The sequence below is a fragment of the Calliopsis andreniformis genome, chromosome 7 (genome assembly GCF_051401765.1).
Source record: "Calliopsis andreniformis isolate RMS-2024a chromosome 7, iyCalAndr_principal, whole genome shotgun sequence".
Lineage (NCBI taxonomy): Eukaryota > Metazoa > Arthropoda > Insecta > Hymenoptera > Andrenidae > Calliopsis > Calliopsis andreniformis.
Window position 1 is genome coordinate 10,932,707 of NC_135068.1, and position 21,101 is coordinate 10,953,807.

Genomic DNA, 21,101 nt, shown 5'->3' on the forward strand with positions numbered 1-21,101 from the left:
GAATTCAGACACAGATAAATAAGTAGAATAAGTTAATTAAAATTTAGACGCAGATGACGCAGTAGAATAAGTCAATTCCAACTCAGATACAGGTAAGTAAGTAGACTGAGTCAATAAAAATTGAGACATAGAGAAATCAGTAGAACAAGTCAGTCAGAATTCAGACACAGATAAATCGCTAGAATAAGTTAATTAAAATTTAGGTGCAGATGACGCAGTAGAATAAGTCAGTTCCAACTCAGACACAGCTAAGTGAGTAGACTGAGTCAGTAAAAATTGAGACATAGAAAAATCAGTAGAACAAGATGCAGAAAAATCAGTAGAACAAGTCAGCCTAAAGTCGGACCAGGAAACTCAGAAGAAGGTACACCAAACTAAGTAAAATAATCTTTAAGCCAGGCAAATTCAACATAAATCTACAATACATAGCCGACACTTAAATAATTCTTCAACATCTTTCACATTTTTATCTAAAATAAAGTGACAAAAATGGAATTCCGAGTTCATGAGCCCAGAAAGCGCCTGTTGCGAGGCGAAAGATAAGTTTCAGTGGCTCTTACGGGTGACTGAACCTTTACGTAGCCTATATATTCTTTTATAGAGCTGTGTTTTACGGTTTCACGTGTCCTAAGACGCTTTGAGCATCGAAGATGCGTCAGTCCTAAAAAACGCGTCGTCAGAGTTAACGCATCCTCGTAAAGCGTCAGCATCATCCACTGTCCATTCCACCAAATTATGGGCTCCATTCGTCGCTTTAGCTGTCACTCGACAACACTTCCCTCTCGCCTGATATCCACTTTGTATCCTGCTTGATGGAGGCCTGGGGGTAAAAGTGTCGCCTGATGCGAGAGTCTTTAAAAAGATAGAGTCCTCTCCGCGCTCGCTAAGTGATAGGAGGCAGAGCTCAGATGAAACGAAAGGGAACTGGATACGAGAACGCAGCCTGTATTGTAAGATACTTATTATTTCAGCCCCTTGGAAATTCGCTGGAACTTATTCCAAGGATTTTATTAAACTCTCCATCGAGGAGGTGGAACTTCAGGAAGCCTTTCTTCGCTTCCCAGTTGAAGTGGTAATATCATCGCTTGTACAAATGACTCTCAAGTACATTCTACTAGAACTCTAGCATTATTGCGTTTCAAGGAAATCTTGTTTCTTCGAATTCTATGTATTTTTAATTAACCTCAGTACCTATGTATTTTTAGTTAAACTCAGTAGCTATGTATTTAGAATAAAGCTCAGTACTTCTATAACTTTGATTAAGCTCAGTATCTATATATTTTTAATTAACCTCAGTACCTATGTATTTTTGATTCAGCTCAGTACCTACGTCTTTTTAACTAAGCTCAATAGCTATGTACTTTTAATAAATCTCAGTACTTCTATAACTTTGATTAAGCTCAGTATCTATATATTTTCGATTAACCTCAGTACCTATGTATCTTTAATGAAGCTCAGTACCTATACAACATTAATCGAGTTCAATGCCTATGTATTTTCGATTAACCCCAGTGCCTATGTATTTTTAATCAACCCCAGTACCTATGTATTTTTAATCAAGCTCCTGCTCACCCCCGAAGAGATAATTTCTAGCCGATTATAATAATTCGATCTCCATCTGCATGCACCGTTTCGTACGATAGATTAGCTTGGCCGAATGCATCCTGGCTACGTGGGAACAAGGCGTTGAGGGTGTGGAGAAGGAGGAGCTGTTTGGAGGAAGAGGGATCGGCTGCCTATGGGACGGATGGAGATGTGGCAGGATAAAGCGTACATAGGAGAGCACGTAGTAATTCACGTGTGCACGTATGCGTGGCCTAAGTGATACTACGTGACGATTTATGTTGCTGCACACGCGTGCGTGACGCCTGGTAATGCCATCGCCCCCCTGCGCCGCTCTACGCGAAAATCGGCGCGATAAAACCGCGGGAAATCCCAGAAGAAAGAGGGAAGGAAGCGTGGAAACGGTTTTTTCACCGCCACCCATCTTCGCAACGACCGTTTCTCAGAGGATCCTGCCGACGGAATTAGAAGTTAAATGGCGGAGGGACTTTTGTTTCCACAATTTTTTCCTCCTTGGAAATGTTCGCTCCGCGATTCCTTTGAGTCCAGGCTTTCCTGTAGGCTTCACCGAGGTTGACAGCCACTCTTCTTTCAGGTTCTTAATGAAACTTAGGCACCTTTGGCCAAGCAAAGGAGTTGATCAAAGTGGCTCATATAATAATAGTAATTCTTCATTAGTGGGCATAACTGGCTGCAAGGGAAAATGAACCAAGTCGCGTGTTCTCATTTTCGAGATATCAGCGTCTAAAGCTGGGTCTACGCTATATTTTATATGACAAGGTTGCATATCTTTTTAGAAACTAGAAAAAGTGTTCTGCTCTTCAGAAAATTATACAGGGTATTCTCAATTATTATCTCTAAGAGATTCCTTTGGCGTGTAAATTATAAACCAAATTTCAAGCAAATTGAGATCCTCGACTCAGACTGCCAGATCAAAAGTTGCTTAACGTGAACACAGCTTAAAGAACACTAGGGGTGTTCAGGTACCCGAAATATATGGGTCTCTAATTTTGCAATTTGCTAGATCAGTTGGACGTGCATTCGGCAACTGTTTAAATTAGACGAATTAATTGAACGTGATTGCGCGACGCGGCGCGCAGCGTTATTGATTGAAAATTGGCCGGGGCCTGTTTATTGGCAGCAATTTCGGCCACAGCAGTCTCCTTGTGACACAGCTTGATGTTCGTAATAATCGTCCGTTTCGAAGGCGTGCTTCTCACTTTCGTCTCCTGTGGTCCACCCAAAGTGCAGCGGCTGGAGGGCATTGAGCAACCCTCGAACGACTCGGCGTCGGATTAATCAAGGCGGAGTTCGATAAGGCGAATTGAATGGACGTGGCAGCTATTGGGAGGCTGTCGTGGGCCAGTGGCAACGCTAGAGGAACGCTCCTTTTTGGGGCGCTCCCTTGTCCCTGGGATTAAAGACGGCCGCGAGAGTCCTGCCACAGACTATCGTGGAACCTATAAAGCGCTAAACAGCAACTCCAGTCCAACTTTCGAGGCTTCGAGACTTTGCTCTTACCGAGATTAGAGAGCCTCTGCAGGGAAGCCTTCAGAAGGATCCTATAAATTTAGGGGAAAATATTTACTGCATGTGACGTCGATTGAGTATCCACTCCTTGTGGAGTCAGGAGCAGCGAAACCAGTGGAACGAGACTCTAGTTTTACACAAGACAATCAGTAGAATACGTCAGTTTCGAGGCAGACGCCGAGAGATCAGTAGAACAAGTCAGATGCAAGCCAGACACAGATGGATCAGTGGAATAAGCCAGACACTGAAGAACAAGTAGTACAAGTCAGCCACGCAGAACATAGTCAAATAAATCAGACACAGGAAAATCAGTAGAACAAGTACGCCACAATGCAGCCACATAGAAAACCAGTAGAATAGGTCAATCATACTTCACACCCACAGAAATCAGTAGAACAGATCAATCAAAATTCATCCACTCAAGAATCAGTAGAATGAGCCAACCCCAAGTCAGCCACACAAAATTCAGTAGAACAACTCCAAACAAATCAGACCTACAATTCCCCTCGCTTATCATCTCACACTCTGTAACACATATTCAATGACTTAAAATAAGACTAAAAATTCCTATTAAGTACACAGACGTCTACCAAGGACTTAATTTCACCCTATTTGTCAGTTCTCCAGAGCCTTCCTATTTTCAAGCACAGCCTTGGCTCGCGAATCTGGGCGAGCTCGCGCGCGAGGCGTTATCTCCGCGAGAAAGTTCGTCGATCCAGGCTGTAAACCATACGCGAACAGATGGAAAACTTACACGCTGCTGTCCTGGCGGAGCAACTTTCTCACCGTCCCGTGCTCGGACGACAATGTTTATACCTAGAAAAGTTCCAGCGCTTTGCGAGCCGTATCGCTGTCTCGTCCGCGCGATATTCTCCTGCCAGACTAGGATAAAGAAGAACGACGAGGCCGTCTTTCGCTTGTACCTGTATCAGTTTCGCCTAGGATCCGCGTAATGGATTCAGCTACGAGCCTCGAAGAGAAAAGTTGGCAAAAGTTCTGCCCGACTCGAGGCTGCGCTGGGCAAACTTTTACGGGGTAATCAACCGCATAAATCTTAAAATGCAGGAAAATTCCTGTAGGACGATTTTAATATCATTTTCGAGCATTAATGGTTAACTAGTGATAGTATTGTTCAAAGAGATTCCAGGATTTTGAACAAATTAAACGAATTAGTCGAAATATTCTACTTTGAAGACTTCAATATGTTAGTGTACAGGGTGTCCATGTTGAATCAGGTTGCCTGAATGACTCCTCTATTTTTAATGACACTAGAATCGTCCATGAATGGTTTCAAAAGAGAAATATCTCAATCTCTGGCGTAGAATCATTTTTTTAATTGCTTAAAACTTCGTCTCATTAAAAACAGAAGAGATATATTTAGGTGACCTGCTTCAGCATGGACACCCTGGACTAATTATCGATTTTCATCTGACATTTTTCTTCTATCTGTCCAATTATTGCCAGCTTCAGGCATTGTTCCCCTTAATATTTCGTATTTTAGAGATACCAGTGGAATTTATTTAGCGGGATGCAAGGGAAACACTGTGGGGAACGAGTAAATGCACTCCACCTGAGTTTAACTGAGTTTTTCGATGGCAAACGCGCACAATGTTGTTTAACGTAATCAAAGTTTCAGCAAATTTGTTTCCCTCACGGCGGCGTGCCTTAATTTATGCGATTAAATACCTCATGTAGGAGCGGGAAATTCGAGCCCAAGTTTCGCCGAAGTTCAATATCGCTTCTGAAGTTTTATCGAAAATCACGGCCCTGTTTGTGCCCTCGAGTGTCTCGCCCCACCCTTCGCGAATTATTATTGTCACGATTAATTATTTGCGACAGTCCAGTCACCGCTTGACGAAGATAAACACGTTATCGCGTGCTCTTGCAACACCGAGGCATCGAGCTTCGGTCGAGGGAGCGAAAATGCTGGAGACACTAAGTAATTATCGACTGTGAACATTGTCCAAGTAGGATCGATCCGTCATTGGCACTTAGCAGGGTCTGTCAACTGCTTCGTCGAAGTTCTTACTGAGACAATCTTCGTGCATTTCAGAGAGGCGATAATTATAGCAATTTGAGCGACGCCCTAGGAGCACCCTGGCGATCCACGTTATTACGAATAACAGGACAAAAGGCGCCGACGAGCTCAGCTTACTTTAGCCTAAATTGGACTTTGATGGAAACTTCCGAACGAATTTCGAACAGCGAGTTTCGACGGACACGTTGAGCCGAGTTTAACTGGAATTAAATTCCACTCTGATTCCTTTTCAACCCCTACCACGACACCCCTAATTCGATGGACCCTCGGACACCTGAGGGAATCTATTCGTCTGTTTTTTTTTTAGTTCTAGGCGGATAGGCAGAAGAGTGTAATGTGTTTGATGCAAATTATCTGTTTCTTGCAAAAGTTAGGGGGGGAGTAAGATGGTCCTTGGAGATTAACCCTTTCCCTTACAATTTTCTGTCGTAATATCACCTTTACTGCCGATCTGAAACGTGTAACTATCTTAAACTGCCAACAGTAAGGCTCCCATTGAGCGAACATAGACGTCTCACGCGATGGTGCGTGATCGGTTACTTGCGAAAAATCCTCATCACGCATTACCGCGTAATCGGCAGCGAAGATATTGTAAAAAGTACACGAGCCAGACTCGTCAAAGTAAGGCAAGGGGTTAAAGAGGGTGGCTGGGTTAGGTGTGGTCTGAGTTAGGTCTAGGTGTCTGAAGTCTTCTCAAAGTATCTTCTCAACTTTTTTCCTACAGACCTGACTAATTTTCCTAATTTTCCTAATTTTCCTCCTCTCATTTTTTCAACATGACCACACGTCTCCCTCAATTTTCCCCACACCCCTCACCCTTCCTCTCTCCCTGCAACAACAGGTCCCAATAAATCCCCCGAGGACGCAGTTCAACGATACATCCTCGATCGAATGCTTCAAAGTCCAATCTATCGCGGCGAGGTCTCAGCGGCGCGAATTATGAGCAAACGCTTTATCAGACCGATCGGTCACTGCCCCGATATCGGTTCTCGGCATCGAAGCGGGATCAGCGATAACAGTTGACGCTCGATCCAGGCTCTCTTCGTCGGCGTGCGTCAATTTATAATCGAACTTTTATTAAACATTTCTGGATTTCGCTTGGAAACAGACCGACACAGGAGGACGATAAAGTCGGCGGAGGTTGATTGCTCGATAGTCACGTTCCGCAGCTGGGCAGTGATCAAAGAGATTCTGGGAGCGAAATTCGTCAATTTTTGCGGCGAGTTCCCTTTGCAATCGACGCAGCCCTTTTTATTTGTCACGCGTGCCAGTGCCATTTTGTTCGTCCATTCTAGGGGGATCATCCGCGAGGCAAATCGTGGAATCTGCGCGTCAGTGGCTCCAGGAGAGAAATGGACATCGCGGATCGGGGAATCCCGAGACGATCGATTTATCGGGGAAATTTGTCGAGGCAAAAATTTGGATCTCCCTCGAGAAAAAACCAAAGTGGTCGAGATCGGTTTTAACCCTCGTTCTATGAATACAGAGACACTTTGACTTTAAATATAGTATAATATGCCAAAAGTGTAATACATAAATGAGATTGTAAGTGTCATACAAAAACATTTATTTCAAAACAGAATACTGAGTCAAGATCTCAGTTCTTTCACTTTAAAATAAAAACCACAGTTTTTTAAGATATTCACGAGAAAATTAACCAAGTCAAAAAATTCTATCAAGTAGAATAAATGGAAACTCGAATAAATAGAATAAATAAAAATTCTATTACCAGTCAAAATGGCCCTGTATTCGTTTCTTGCGTCCATCGAAAAGCAGTGACCTTGCGAGGGTCAGCCTGCGTCCTCAGTGAAATTTCTGGGATCTGATAATTCATTTAGGAGCTTCTGGACTTAATGAAGCGACCGCGAGGCAGTTGCAAAAGTGATGCTCCTGGTTGGAGCGTGCAACGAAACAGAACTGGCTGCTCATTTAACAATTACGCGCTCTCAGTGCAATTTCTTTCGCTGCGGAGTCCAAAGAGACGCTGCCTCGGTTTTAATTAGAACTAAACTCACCGCCCGCGGAGCTGCGAATTTTAATAATGCATTGCTGCCAGCGAGAGATTTTTTCGGCCTCCCTTGTGACCGAACCGAAATTCTGTCTACGTCTCGGTGGCTGGTCGTCGAAACCAGACGCTCTGCTCGTTCAGCTGGCGTGGAGGAGGCAGAAGAGGGGATTGTCGGAGGCAGAAGAAAATGTCTGTCGTATCTGTACGATTATTTTGTGAATAAAGGATTGGTCAGATTTGGGTGAAAATAAGTCAGCGAGAAATCAGCTCAAGCTCGTGGTTCTTCTCTTAAACTAAAGCCTGAAATATGTACTTTAAGACACAGTACCTTTATTTTAAGTTTAGTTTACTCTTAACACAGTATTCTCTCAAATTAGAGGGTGTGTTTCTCATATAAAAAATTGCGATGTTTGATGGACTGCAAGTATCAAGAGAAATTTTTTCTGGGGATGACGTTCACATTAGCATAAAGTGCGGACCTTCCCCTGTAATTTAAAAAAAAGAGCACCTCGCTGCGATTTTTTTTGGCTGAGTTACAGCACTTTGAAGCGACCCTTGCATTTGTGGAGTGCTGTCCATGACGACAGTGGCTGCTAAAAATGCAAGGGTTTCTTTAAAATGCTGTAACTTTGCGACAAAAAATCGTAGCGACTTGATTCTTCCTGTAAATTAATGGGGAAGGTTCAAGCATTGTGATACTGTGAACGATATTCCCGAAAAAAATTTTTCTTAGTCGCTGCAGTTCATCAAACATCGCAATTTTTAATATGAGAATCGTATCCTGATATTTAAGGGGTACTATGAAAGGGATTAAACGAAACTCAAAATCGAGATATTGTAGCTTAAAGTACAGACCTCCGGCTTCATTTCAAAAGAAAAATTTTAATCCTAGAATGATTTTTCGCGGAGTTATCGTCAGTCAAAGTTGGCCAATTTTTGCTGAATTTATCTCTACCCTAATATGCATGTTAAATAAATACAAGCATAATTAATTCATAATTACCAAGGCTACTTTGAGTATTATATTACTTATTAAGAGGAGAGCCAACAAAGCCAAGGAAAATTAGTATTCCTTTTGTCTGGCTAAAATATCACATTGCACATTCCTGCAAAATAGGTCGTTAAAAGTGTTCAACGACGCCAGATATTATCCCTTTAGACTGCGCCCCTAAATGCACCGTGGCAGAATATCCCCGTGTAATTTCGGATTCATGACAGGCGATTATCGACTTCCGTTCCCTGGACTCGCAGCCACTCTCACTTTGCGAAGGCACTGGGCAAAGGAAGGGAAAACGTAGCAGGATGCTTCGCAACGAAGTCGCGTTTAACGAACCCTCGCTGCACCGTTTCGCTCGCTTCCGCTATAACGGCCAGTCTTAAACTCCTTTTCCGCTTCCGACGCGGCTAACAGTTTCTCCCGATCGCCCACGTCGCCCCGTACTTCATTCGCTCCCGTGCATTTATTTGGAGAATTTCTGGGGGTTAAAAGTACCCCTTTTCGCTCGAAAAACCCTGCCTCGATGCTGCCACTTATGAAGACTGTTATAAAGACCTGCTGCAGGTTTTTGTGAGCACGATAGGCGAGGGATACGATGAGGTAATGACGGCAGGTCGTATTTCTTGGGATCGTTAGGGGTGAATAGTAAGGTGTTGGGAGCATTCATGGCGTTTAACAGGTGTTAGAAGGTTTAAAGAGGGATTCTGTGCGCTGGAATTAGGAGAGAATTGAGGTAAGTGGGGTTTGTCTAACTTAGGGTTGATTCGTTCTACTGATTCCTTGGAGTTTGGGCTCGGGGCTGACTTATTCTACTGATTATTGTGAGTATGACTTGGAGACTGAGTTGTTCTACTGATTCCTCTTGGTCTGACTTAGGTCTACAGACTTTCCCACTGACTGAATTATAGCTGAGTTGTTCCACTGATTTATTAGAAGATTCGTTAAATTTATTATTTAGCTCCTCACTTATGACCGACTTATTCTACTGGTTTTTCCAAGTCTGATGTAGGACGAACTCATTCTACTAATTCCTCTCTGTCTCCCTTAAGACTGGACTATTCTACTGATTCTCCTGTCAATGCCTTAGCCCTGACTTATACTACTGATTCCTCTATGTCTGTCCCATTCCTGATCTCTTCTACTGGTCTCTCCATATCCGACTTCTGTCTACCTTATTTTTCCTCTTGCTACCGACACGCCACTGTCGCCTCTCGTCGATCACCCTGCACAGACACTTAGCTATGCAAGCACTCTCGCAATTCCCCTCAGCCTTCGGCGACTTCCCTCTGGCATCCATAAAAAGCTCGATACTGTTAAAAATCATGGAAGGCCATTCCTGGCCGGCGTTCCCGCGCACTCAATCACAGACTGTCGATCGGTCTGCGTCATGCAAACCGTTCGATTTGATTATTCCGATGCACTACGCCGCGGGAACGCGCACGTGCCCGGTGCAGGGAGGGAACGTTGATTCATTCGGATCGGTGTATTTTCAGGGGGCTCGGCCCGCTGCGGCTGAATTATTTTTCTCGATATTTACGGCCGCCGCGGGAGAATTTCTGATATGCTTTGAGCGGTCGGGCGTTCCGCAGGAAAATACCAATGAAAGGTTTACATATGCGGCGATGCGCACGTACCGCGGGCACCCTTTTGCTATTCCTTCCGCGAAACACCCTGAAAACGTTTTATACATATTCCACGCCGCCCGCAGACTCCCACGAGCGATATTCGGATAATTTCATTCGCGACCACGCGGCTGGAATATTTCTGTCTTCGACGTATGCGTCGTTAGGGAGCTATTGGGACACTGAGCTTAATAATTCCTGGCCACTCGATATTGTTCAACTTGGACACAAGTGGAACGAGATGCATTTCGCTAGACAGAACATTTTATCTACATCTGAGTAAGTGAAATAAATTGTGGTTAGTCGGACAGTGCTGTTTTCTACGTATAAGTAAGTAGAATAAGCTGTATTTGGTCAGACAATACTCTTCTTCTACCTCTTAGCAAGTGGAATACACAGTAATTAGTCAGCCAGTACTCTTGACTTACGTATTTGTAAGTAGAATAAGCTATACTTGGTCAGACAGTACTTTTGATCTACTTATAGGTAAGTAGAATGACCTGTATTTAGTCAGACAGTGCGTTTCTTCTATCTCAGAGCAAGTGGAATAAGATGTAGTTCGTCAGGCACTATTTTTACCTAAATACGCCTAAGTAGAATAACCTGCAGCTAGTCAGACAGTAGCGTTAACCTACCTACACGTATTTCTGTCTTCGATGTACCCGCCATTAGAGACCTAGAAGGACACCGAGCAGAATAACTCTTGTACAGCGAAACCGTGGCCCCTTTCGTTGGGGATCGTTAAAAAATTCCCCCAAGAGTTGCTTACTTCGTTACCGAACGATTTGCGCGGTTTCCTGTGCGCGGCGAATCGCTCAGCGAGGGTCCTTTGCGGGCAGGAAATCCCTCGCTCGGGGTACGCTCGCCGCGCTTCCATTTCCCTTTCCTGCCCTCGCTCTTTTTCCGCCTCTTTTTCGCGGATCCCACGAGCAGGAAGGCGCCAGGTACTGGGCGGGGCGGGGAGTGGGAAGGGGAGGGCGGTTACGAGGATGCAGATTGTACAGATGCGCCAGACGCAGTTTGCAAACAGCCGAACTCCAGGCCCCTCGCAGCTGCGCCACGACAGCACCATTACGAGCGCGCGCGACACCTTCCCACGCGGGGAGCCCCGCGACGCTGGGGGATGTGTTTACGCCCGAGCGGCGACGTGTGCGTGCGCCGCGGTATGGGGAACGCCGCTGGCGAAGTGCTTCTGAGGACAGAGGACGAACGGTAATTGTCTTGTACGGGGGAGCTGAATGGGGGAATAAATAGGCCTGCGTGGGAGGCGAGTCGATGTTACTGAACCTTCCTGACCCTCTGCGGCATGTAGGGTGAGATTAGAATGTGTCTGACTCAAGGAGGACTTGTTCTACTGCGGGCTTGCATTATGCTAGAAGCGGCGAAGCTGGTAGAATTAGGCAGTGGCGGTGGTGAAGAGAGATATAAAGTGAAATGTGTAACGTCTGGGCGGGCATGAAGTAGAATAATGCGAGTCTAGTCAGACAAGTGGAGGAAATCGAGAATAGTCAGACATTCAGTAAAATAAGTGAATGTCAAGTAGAATAGTCTAAGTCTACTCAGCCATGAAGTAGAATGAGTACAGAATAGTCAGACATCAGGTAGAACGAGCGAAAATTACTGAGCCTCGAAGCAGAACAAGTCAAGTTTAGCGAGCCACAAAGTAGAACGTGTCAAGCCTACTCAGGCATAAGCCCCGAGACACAATTTCATAATTCCTGATCTTCCCTTCCCTTTAGCAACCTGCGATCCTCTTAAACCTCCTGAAGCAAAGAAATGTCAAACCATCACCCTTATTTAAAATCACCGACGTTTTCGACAGGCCAAACCTGACTCCGCCTCGCTGGTTAACGAGCCTCCGCTGGCCCCAGGCTCCCACTCGACCAAGATAAGAAAGACAAAGGAAAAAAATTAATCACAGGGCGCAGCCTCCCTCCTCTCACGGTCCATTTTCGCAGGGCATTTTTCTCGGATCGCGTCGGCGAGGCGAGGACCGAGAGACGAGCCAGGACGGAATGCGGGCTATCGTTTCACCGTGATTTTTCACCACCCTCTTGAGAAATAGCAGCGGCAGACGTGCTTCCTCGTGTCTGACCAGCTCCTACCTGTGTTCCCGCCGCGCCCACCGATCCCTCCGCCGATACAGACCGTCGTCGAATCGTTCCTGAACTGCTGGTGATCTGTTTCGCGGGCTTGTCGATCGGAGGAACGCTCCTCGCTTTTTCTCCAGCCTCGAGACAGAGGCACGCGAGAAAAACGAAAGGACGCGGAGGCATCGTAAACCTGTGCTCCCTCGATGATCACTGTATCGCTGTTTTTCTGCTACCCCTTGTCGACCTAGATTCCTCTAATGACGACAAGACAAATAGTTGCGCTAGATGATAAACAGGGCAATATTCAGCGATGAAACACGCGTATTAGTTTGATCGGAATAGTCGTTAGGGACTCACGAAAATTCGATAGCATCGTTAATAGCGGGCGAGTTAATTAGTGCCTAATGAATTTCCAGCGACGGGGTTAACGATAATAATATATTGGGCGGGATAGCAGCGGCTGGTTCTGCGGTTCAGCTGGAGTCGGCGCGATTATGCGCCGCTATTGATCACTCATTAATGAAACGATCGTCTGATACGTTCGCCGAGTTTCTGAACCGCTCAAGTATCCCACGCACCCGCGGCACACTTGACAGCTCAATATTTCATCTGACCCGTCGCCCTGGCCTCGATGGACTCCGAAGGACGCGATTGCATCGGCCAATTATTACCGACAGGATATGCGAGCATCGGCTGGGGCTAATATTAATCTTGGCCTCGATACGTGTACAGTGATCTAGCAGTGTGTCTGAACGCGTATTAGAGAAAATTTCTGTGAATATCATTTCTGCATGACGCAGGGATATTTTTTTAGGGGGTGTTTAGGGTGTTTAATAGCAAGTTTTAGGAACTTGAGGTTATTCTAGGTTATTAATTATTCTTAGTAATAATTAGGTTAGTAGTTATTGTAGGAAGTGGCTTAGATTGGTGTGAAAGGTGTCAGATTTGGAGCTGATTTAGTTTGCTGATTCAGCTATGTCTGACTTAGGACGTACCTATTCTACTGATTTATCTGCGTCTGCTTTGGGGCTGATTTGTTCTTCTGATCTAGCTGTACCTGAATTGGGACTGACTTATTGTTCTAATGAAGCCTGGTCTGACCTAAGATCGACTTGTTCTACTGAGTGATCTATATACAGCAGATTCGATTGATCCAGCTGTGTCTGACATAAGATCAATCTGTTCTACTGTTGACAAGCCTTTCTCATTGATTTCTTCCAGCCTCTAACATGTGACTAACTTATTCTACTGATTCATCTCTGTGTTCGACTCGAGATTGACATATTCTACTAATTTCTCGCTCTATCTGCTACCAGACACAGTCCACTGAGTTTTCCATGCCCAGCTTCCTTTATTCATAAACCTTTTCTAAAGTAAGTGCTTCCTTACCCCCCAAACGCCTACATCCGCGACTAAACGAACTCCCTCCCGCTCTCCCTCGTAAACGCATTAACCGTGAGCACTTAAACGTTCAAACGACGATCCCGCACAATCTTCGCGGCGTCTCGCCGTGGATCCCTCGGAATTCATTAAACGAACGCTGAATGCCCTTTACCCCCGCGCAATGAGCCCACTCGCCGCCTCAATTACACCGTGGATGGATACATCCCTTTTATTTCAATTAGCCCGCAACATTTCCACGCACGCCGCGTCGCCGCGCTCCTTTCTGCCGCGTGAAATACGGCGCGGCATCAAGAGCATCGCCGGCACGAAACACTCCTAATTAGCTTAATTAGTGCTCTCACATTGCCTTCAAATGCTAATGGAATTACGCCGCTGTTCGTCGTAACGCGGTGAAGAAAAAAAAAAAAAAAGAAATGCAGGGGAGGGAGCAGGAGAAGGAGACCGCAAATTCTTTTTCAGGTCAAAGAGTTTCTTTCACGTCATTTGTCGCGCTCGAGGGCCGCTGGAAATAAAAATGACCTCGCGGAAAAGCCTGCCCCTGGCTTCCTCTAGCTTGCTGGACAAGCGAGCCCACGCGTTCCTGCGCCGCCACTTCATTCCGCCAGCTCTCTTCCCGCACGCGCCTCGCTGTGGAACGTGGCCCCAGGCCTGCCCTGGGCTCCACCTTACTCGACTCGCGCGATCCTCGCGAATTACACCCTCGTCGAATTATTTCACGGTCGCTTTCCAGAGAGGAGGCCATGGTTATTAACTCAGCAAGGGGAGAGTGAATAATCGGGGGTGGCTGGCCGCGAGGAGCGAAAGAAGGAGGTACATAGTGGAATTCTTGAAATATTCTTTGAAATATTTAGTTTAGGGTGGCTTTGGTTACTCACTGATTTCTAAATATTTCTGGTGCACTGGGTCGTACTGCTCCCACGTGATGTTGCGGAAGCGGTTCTTCTCACGATTCCCTGGCTGAGTGTCGTTTCGACCGTGATGATCCACCACGTTTGGGTTCCTGAAAGAATATGATTGGTTAGTATGGATTAGAAGAATGAAGGTACAGTACAGTAGAAGCATTCGAACGATTTCGTAAGTCTGGGAAATTACAGATTTATTGGTAGCAAGGTGAAGTCAGCTGTACTTGGTCAAGCTCTGCTATTTCTGTTCAGATACCAAAGTAGAATAAGCTATACATGACCAGAAAATACTTTTCATCTACTTATACCCAAGTAGAATAACCTGCATGTGGTCAGAGCCTACGTCTAATCTACTCATACACAAGTAGAATAACCTCTACTCGGTCAGACAGTATTTGCCTTCTACTTCTGTCAAGTAGAAAAATCTGTATTTCATCAGACACAACATTTAATTTACTCACGAGCAAGTGGAGTAACCTACGCTTGATCAGACATTCTAAAAATACTACTTTCTAACAGCTGCAATGTACTAATCCACTTCATCTCCACAAATATTCTTCTGCCTCGCACAGCTGCTCTCCAAGGAATAACGCATCGGTCGCTCCCGAATTAGCGCAACAAGTAGGAAATCGGGGGTGAATTAAACCGCGCGGCGTCGACGTGTCCTTTGTTCGCGCGATTTCGAGTCTGTCCACGAAGCGGTTGGGAAGAAGACGGCCACGGAATTCAGAATGGGGGCAGAGGATTCGAGACACGGCCGCGGTACAATTCACTATCGGGAACTTCGCCCGATGGGGTTTGCGTGTACAACCAACGACATCCTCCATGGTCACTCTCCCCTGCTCGTACACAGTAATACACTGTTTCAGAACTGTTTACATCCACAGTACACGACCCTGGTGTCCTTCGATAGATACTCTGACCATTTCGACCCTTATATTCATGGCAAGTGGAAGCAAAATTCTAAAAAATTTCTGTTCAGGTATTCACTGAAACCCATGAAGCAAAATTTGCATTTTGAGTAGGAGAAGGTCATAGCCAAGGACCACAGCAGAGATTTTTAAGAAAAACCAAACTGCAAAGTTGAGAAAATTAATATCGACTGTAAGTAGTATTACCAAGTGATAAGTCAGACAGCTGGATTTTTCTTTTTTAAGTAGTTTGCTTCACTGATAAGTCAGACGCCCAGAAACCCACATCATTCAGGAGTGCAGGGAGTGATTATTATACAGGCTGTAATGGTTTAATATCGGCTGAAATGTAGAATTTCGCCTAAAGCAAAATTACATTTAACAACTTAATTAAAACGAACAGCGAGCCTCGCTGCAGCTTTGCAAATTGCATCGCAATTGTAGAACGCACACTTCCATTACTGGTCGGCGATGCCACCACTTCGTTGTTTAATTAAAACTGTTAACCGAAATTATTTGCAGCAGTCAGTTAGTTATGTCACTTCGAAAATGTATTTATTGCGAAAATCGACGGGAGGGAAAAGTTTATTGGAATCGCTCGCGAATTTGTGTGAAACAGATATCTCCGCCCTGCACTCGGCGATGTTTCCCATCGCGAGGAGAGGAGGCTGGAGCGTCAGACGGGTGGAAGGATGGCACGTTTCTGGGAAGGGCCGATTCAGGAGAGAAAATTCCACTGGCGGCTGAAGGGGAATATTAGAATCGCGGTGTGAAAAGGTTCGAGGCTCGTTGTGTATCTGCGAAACGGGGTGTAATACTTTAGAACGATGGAATCGCGCGTAGAACGAAATGGGTTTCGACATACGGCGACGAGGGAAATGGGTTCATAGTCGGCGATAGCGCGCCAAGTCTGGGAACTGAGACACCCACTGCGATAAGGAATCCTGATTTCGAGGAGACGCTGTTACAGCTGCCTGAGCATCATATATGTTCCACCTTGCTTTTTTAATTTGGTAAGAATCTTAGTGGTATGAGAAGATTCTCTGAAAAACGAGAATTTTTTAGAATTTCTGAAACTGGTGGAAAAATGTTTTAAATTTACACGAAACATGTCTGATTGGATGTTTATTTTACTGGCTGCACTGTGTCTGAGTCAGAACTGGCGTATTCTACTGATCTCGGTGGTGTCTGACCTGTGGCTGACTTAAGTGGTCGACTGTTACTATTGAAATCCACAAGCTGTCTGATAAATGGCTGACCTGTACCACTAAAATTCATCTAAGTTCTGAGTCAGAATTGACTCATACTACTGACCTCAGCAAGTCTGACTTGTACCTGACTAATACTGCTAACTTCAGCATATCTGCTTATCGCTGACTTATTCTACTGATTCTTCTCTGTCAGTCTCTGAACAGATTCAACTACAATTTCTTAATCCTTTATTTCAATCCTATTTTGTGAATCATGTCTCAAAATGCCTGAAGGCCATTCTCGAACACCCTTGTAACAAAGCTGCTTCGAAACAATGCGATAGAAATTATTTTATCAGCGACCCCCGTGGAACCTTCCATTTCCGTTTCTATTTTACTCTGTTTTCGCCATCAAATCCGACCGACAAACGACGAAATCACAGTGCTCCCCGCAATAATCCGTCCGGTTATCTTCCTTTCGTAATTTCTTACTACCAACGGGTTTATAGCTATTTCCGGTCGGAAATCACCGCTCCGAGGGCGCCCCATTTTCTTCGTGGCGGCCAGAAGAACGAGCGCAAAGAACCAATAAAACGCTGATTACTTTGTACCCGTTCCACGTGCTCTATGACGATCGTTTCTGGCTGGATTACACATCGAGGATGAAAGTTATAAGATTATTATTCCCTGAACGACGCTCTGGAATTGATAGAACACTTATACAGGGTGTTCCAAAACTGATGGGACAAGGAGGACGAAAGAAATTCTACAAGAAAAAGTAAGTCGAATGTACAGGGTGTTTCATGGCGCCTGGGACCCCTTGTAGAATTAATTCTATGCTTAAAAATAATGAAAGAAAGTCATATAAACACATGGATTGTCTATCTGCGAGGTATAATGAATTCTCTGTTTTAATTATCTTTAGAGAAGATGCTCAAAGTGACCACCTTGTATTTGAAGACAAGCTAAGCAAGCCTGTGCTTGGATACACTCGATCAAAACTCGAAGTGAATTTTCTGGAAACCGAAACCTGGTATCGAAAATTTTCTCCTACATTTTCGTTGAACTTCTCCAGCTAGAGTCACCCTTTTCCACTTGCGCCGTCACTTCTGCCACACCCTGCACACGCTATCTTATTCTATCATCCGAATGCAGCGCGATATGCGAAAGCTGTAACAGTAAAAGCTGTCGGGCGAATAAACCATACAAAGTAGTAAAAGCAATGCTATGTTTCTCGCTGTCAACGAGGGATCACTCTCCCAAAAACTCGAGAGTGTTATCGGGTAACAGATACCGCCGCTGAAGGAATTCACTCCGGTTTTAAACCGTGGATTTTCGGTCGGGCGGATATTTAATCGACGCGGGCAATCGGCCGACATTTATAACGCGCTGTTTCAAAAAGTCCATCGATCTCGATATCCATGCCGATAATGGGGGCCGAGACCGCGTATTATTCAACCGGACGATTCGTAAGATTTATTGCCGGACAGGGGATAAATGTTAAATTTCGCGATGCCTGATTTTGAAGCGGTTTTGATGAATCGTGCCTCCGAGCGGGCAAAACATTTTGCTGGGGAACCGCTGGCGACAAATAATCGTGACAATTGGCCTCCTGGGTCGTCACGATCCGACCGTATTGCGGGAGTAATCGAAAGGATAAAAAATAGCGGACGAGGCTGGTGTTTGGTTATCGGGAGATACGGTTGACTTATGAATTTCAGGCTCTTTTCACTGGGACCCAGGCCTTTCGAGGACCTCGTGTGAAAGACTAATTAACGTATCATTGTGGGTGCAATTGATGAGGTTCCAGTACAGAAATGGAGATATCAACTATAATTATTTGACACTTTTGTGAAGGGAAAGGAAGACACTTAGAAATTAGTAGAAAATGTCAAGCATAGGTCAGACGTAAGAAAGCAGTAAAAGTAAGTCTAGAGTCAGGCTCTAGGAAATCAGTAGTAAAAGTCAGCCCTAAGTCTACTGATAAGTGGAGAGTCAGATAAGGAGAAATCAGTAGAATTAGTCAATCATAGATCAGGCATGATAAAGCCAGAATTAAAACTTCAGAATCCTACATAGAGAAATCAGTAGGATAAGTCAGCCCTAAATCTACTGGTAAATAAAGAGTCAGATAAGGAGAAACTAGTAGAATTAGTCAATGATAGATCAGACATAATACAGCCAGCATTAAAACTTCAGAATCCTACATAGAGAAATCAGTAGGATAAGTCAGCCCTAAATCTACTAATAAGTAGAGAGTCAGATAAGGAGAAATCAGTAGAATTAGTCAATCATAAACCAAACATAATACAGCCAGCATTAAAACTTCAGACTCCCACATAGAGAAATCAGTAGAATAAGTCAGTCCCAAATCAGACACAACAGATCCAGTAAAATAACTTAGAAGCCAGACACAGTGAAGTCCCTAGAACAAGTGTAACCGCTTAGGCAGTTGGTGTTGGTTGTGAGAGGCGACGAAACTATTGACAAAGGCCCTGAATTGCTTTTTAAACAGTTTCCCTTCACCGCCCAGCGATTCAATTCGCGACAAAGATGGTAATCACACTGGAGAATAATTTGATCAGGGCGCGAGAATTTTATTGGGAACTGCTGCTCAAGTGGCGCGCTGAATCTGACTAGAAGGCAAATAGAGAAACACGGGAAAGTTGCTGTCTGGACGATTGGCGAAATTAGATGACGGACAAAGAGACAAGAGGGAACGTACAGAGAGAGCGCTCGCGAAGCAATTCTCGCCGAGAATACTCTGAAATTAAATGAACCAGTTCCTTCTGCACACCATATCGCTCTACCTGCTTTAATCTTCAGTTTTTCGGAATTGCAAACGCTGGAACACTTTCAATGTATGTTCGAGCTCCTTCAATCTTTTTTAATTCCGAAACTTTAGTTAATATTCAAGCGACCGTCTTGGATTTGAAACGAGAACGAGCTCGGCAGCGCAGCGGGGAATGTTTACTCGACGCTGGCTGGATGCAGATCCCAGAAAGAATATCCCATCCCCTTTACTTCTGTAATTAAAGAGGTAAATGGTAATCCCACGACGCCCCAATTGTGCTTCTCCCGTTTAGAGCACACAGTCCCTGACCCGCTTTGGGGTGAAGTATCTTGAACAGAATTCCCAGAGGGCCGGTGTACAGTCACGATTTCGGATTTACTGGATCAAGTACTTAAAGAGGCGCGCATGACGCCGTGGCGGGGATTAAAACAGGGAGCTGCCGCAGCAGAAAGAAGCCGCGGGGAGCAGAATCGCCTAGAAAGCACTTTTCGATTACGAGCGACGCTCGGGCGAGGAGGGGATCCTTCCAACTTCCGAGGGACGAGGATTCAATCGCGACTGCTCGACCGAAGTCGCCTCGTCTGTCGCGGCTTTAACGCGTCCCCGCCTAAGCAATCGATTCCATGGTCGCGCTTGCAACTGACGCTGGGCAAACAGACGGACAACCGTATAGATCCTGTAATCAGGCAGGTGACGATAACCTGCGAGCTCGAGCCATTGGGCAGAAGTTGGTCAGAGGAGCTTCCGTGTCCCTTGATCTGTCGAGGGATTGTTCAAAGGAATATCTTCTCCCCTGATTTCATATTCATAACGGCCCTTGATACCATAGCTGGCTCTCTTGGACGCTATTATCACAGCATGATACATTAAGTCGATCCTTCTTCAAACTTTCCCCCCCAGATATCAGGAATAAGCTACGGGCACGTGATTATACGAGGCACAATGGAAAGACTTCCTTTATATACTTAGAATAGGGCGCACACAATTAGCCCAGTAGATTGTACCAGTGCCTTGTCAGACGGCAGGATAGACTGGCTTTCGGGCGAACAAGTGGAACATGATTGCGTTCTAATGGGCTAGTAGAATGGGAAGGAGCGTGGTCAGCCAAGTAAAATAGGGTACTCGTTGGTCGAGCGAACAGATAGCGAGTAATTCGAGAAACGAATAGTGTCTGCACGTACTTGTAAAGCAAGGGCACCGTTCCTGTCCGCCTCAGGAGGTAGTCGACGAGTCAGCTATCGATAATTATTTCTCAGGATGTCTGGCATTACTACTGAGAGGAGACTGACTTGTTCTACTGGCTTTACTGCGGCTGATTTTAGGCTGACTCGTTTTACTTACTTCCCTGTGGCTGATAGTAGGCTGACTTATTCTACTGACTGCTCTAGGCCTGACACGAGGCTGAGATATTCCTCTGAATCTTTTGTATCTCACAGTAGACAGACTTATTCCACTAGGTTTTGTGTCTGACACTATACTGACCTATTCTACTGACTTTTCTGTGTCTGACATAGTACTTATTTTACTAAATCTGTTATGTCCAGCTTGGTGCTGACTTATTTTACTGACGTCGCTGTGTATCATCGACAGTAAAATAAGTATCAAGTCAGACACAGCGTTATGAGTGGAATAAGTTCCAAGCCAAATGCTATCCTCCTCAATTTTAAACGTTTTGGAATATTCGAAATACTTTCTGCATTCAGTAAGTGTCCTACTCCAAGGGGTGTAAATAAATAACAGTAATCTCCATGAATTTTCTGGAGCATCCCTCAGTAGAACAGACGAGTTCGTCTCCTCCATTCTCTCTCGACGCTCGAACCAAGGGTCGGAAGATGATTGGGGTCCGAACAAAGGAGCCACCTGCGCGTTTTCACGCCCGTCATTCTCCAGCCACTTTTGTCTCTTCCTCTAACAGACGATTCGTCGAATAGCACGCTCCTTCCTCCGAACCAGAGTGAATGAAACGAGACACTCGAACTCCCCTAAAGAACTCAATTGCGCCTGTTTTAGGGCGTCCAGGTCCCGCGTCGCGCACAAAGCCCAGCGAGT

At 45.1% G+C, this 21,101-nt stretch overlaps 1 protein-coding gene across 2 annotated transcripts in view; it reads right to left on the bottom strand.

Moving 5' to 3' along the window:
- Nlg-4 (neuroligin 4) overlaps positions 1 to 21,101 on the bottom strand; it is a 247,234-nt gene that overhangs the window by 39,926 nt on the left and 186,207 nt on the right. For both annotated transcript variants that reach the window (XM_076382179.1, XM_076382178.1), the window contains exon 9: positions 14,131 to 14,255. In XM_076382179.1, coding sequence (XP_076238294.1) covers positions 14,131 to 14,255 — 125 coding nt within the window. The remainder of the gene's footprint in view (positions 1 to 14,130; positions 14,256 to 21,101) is intronic.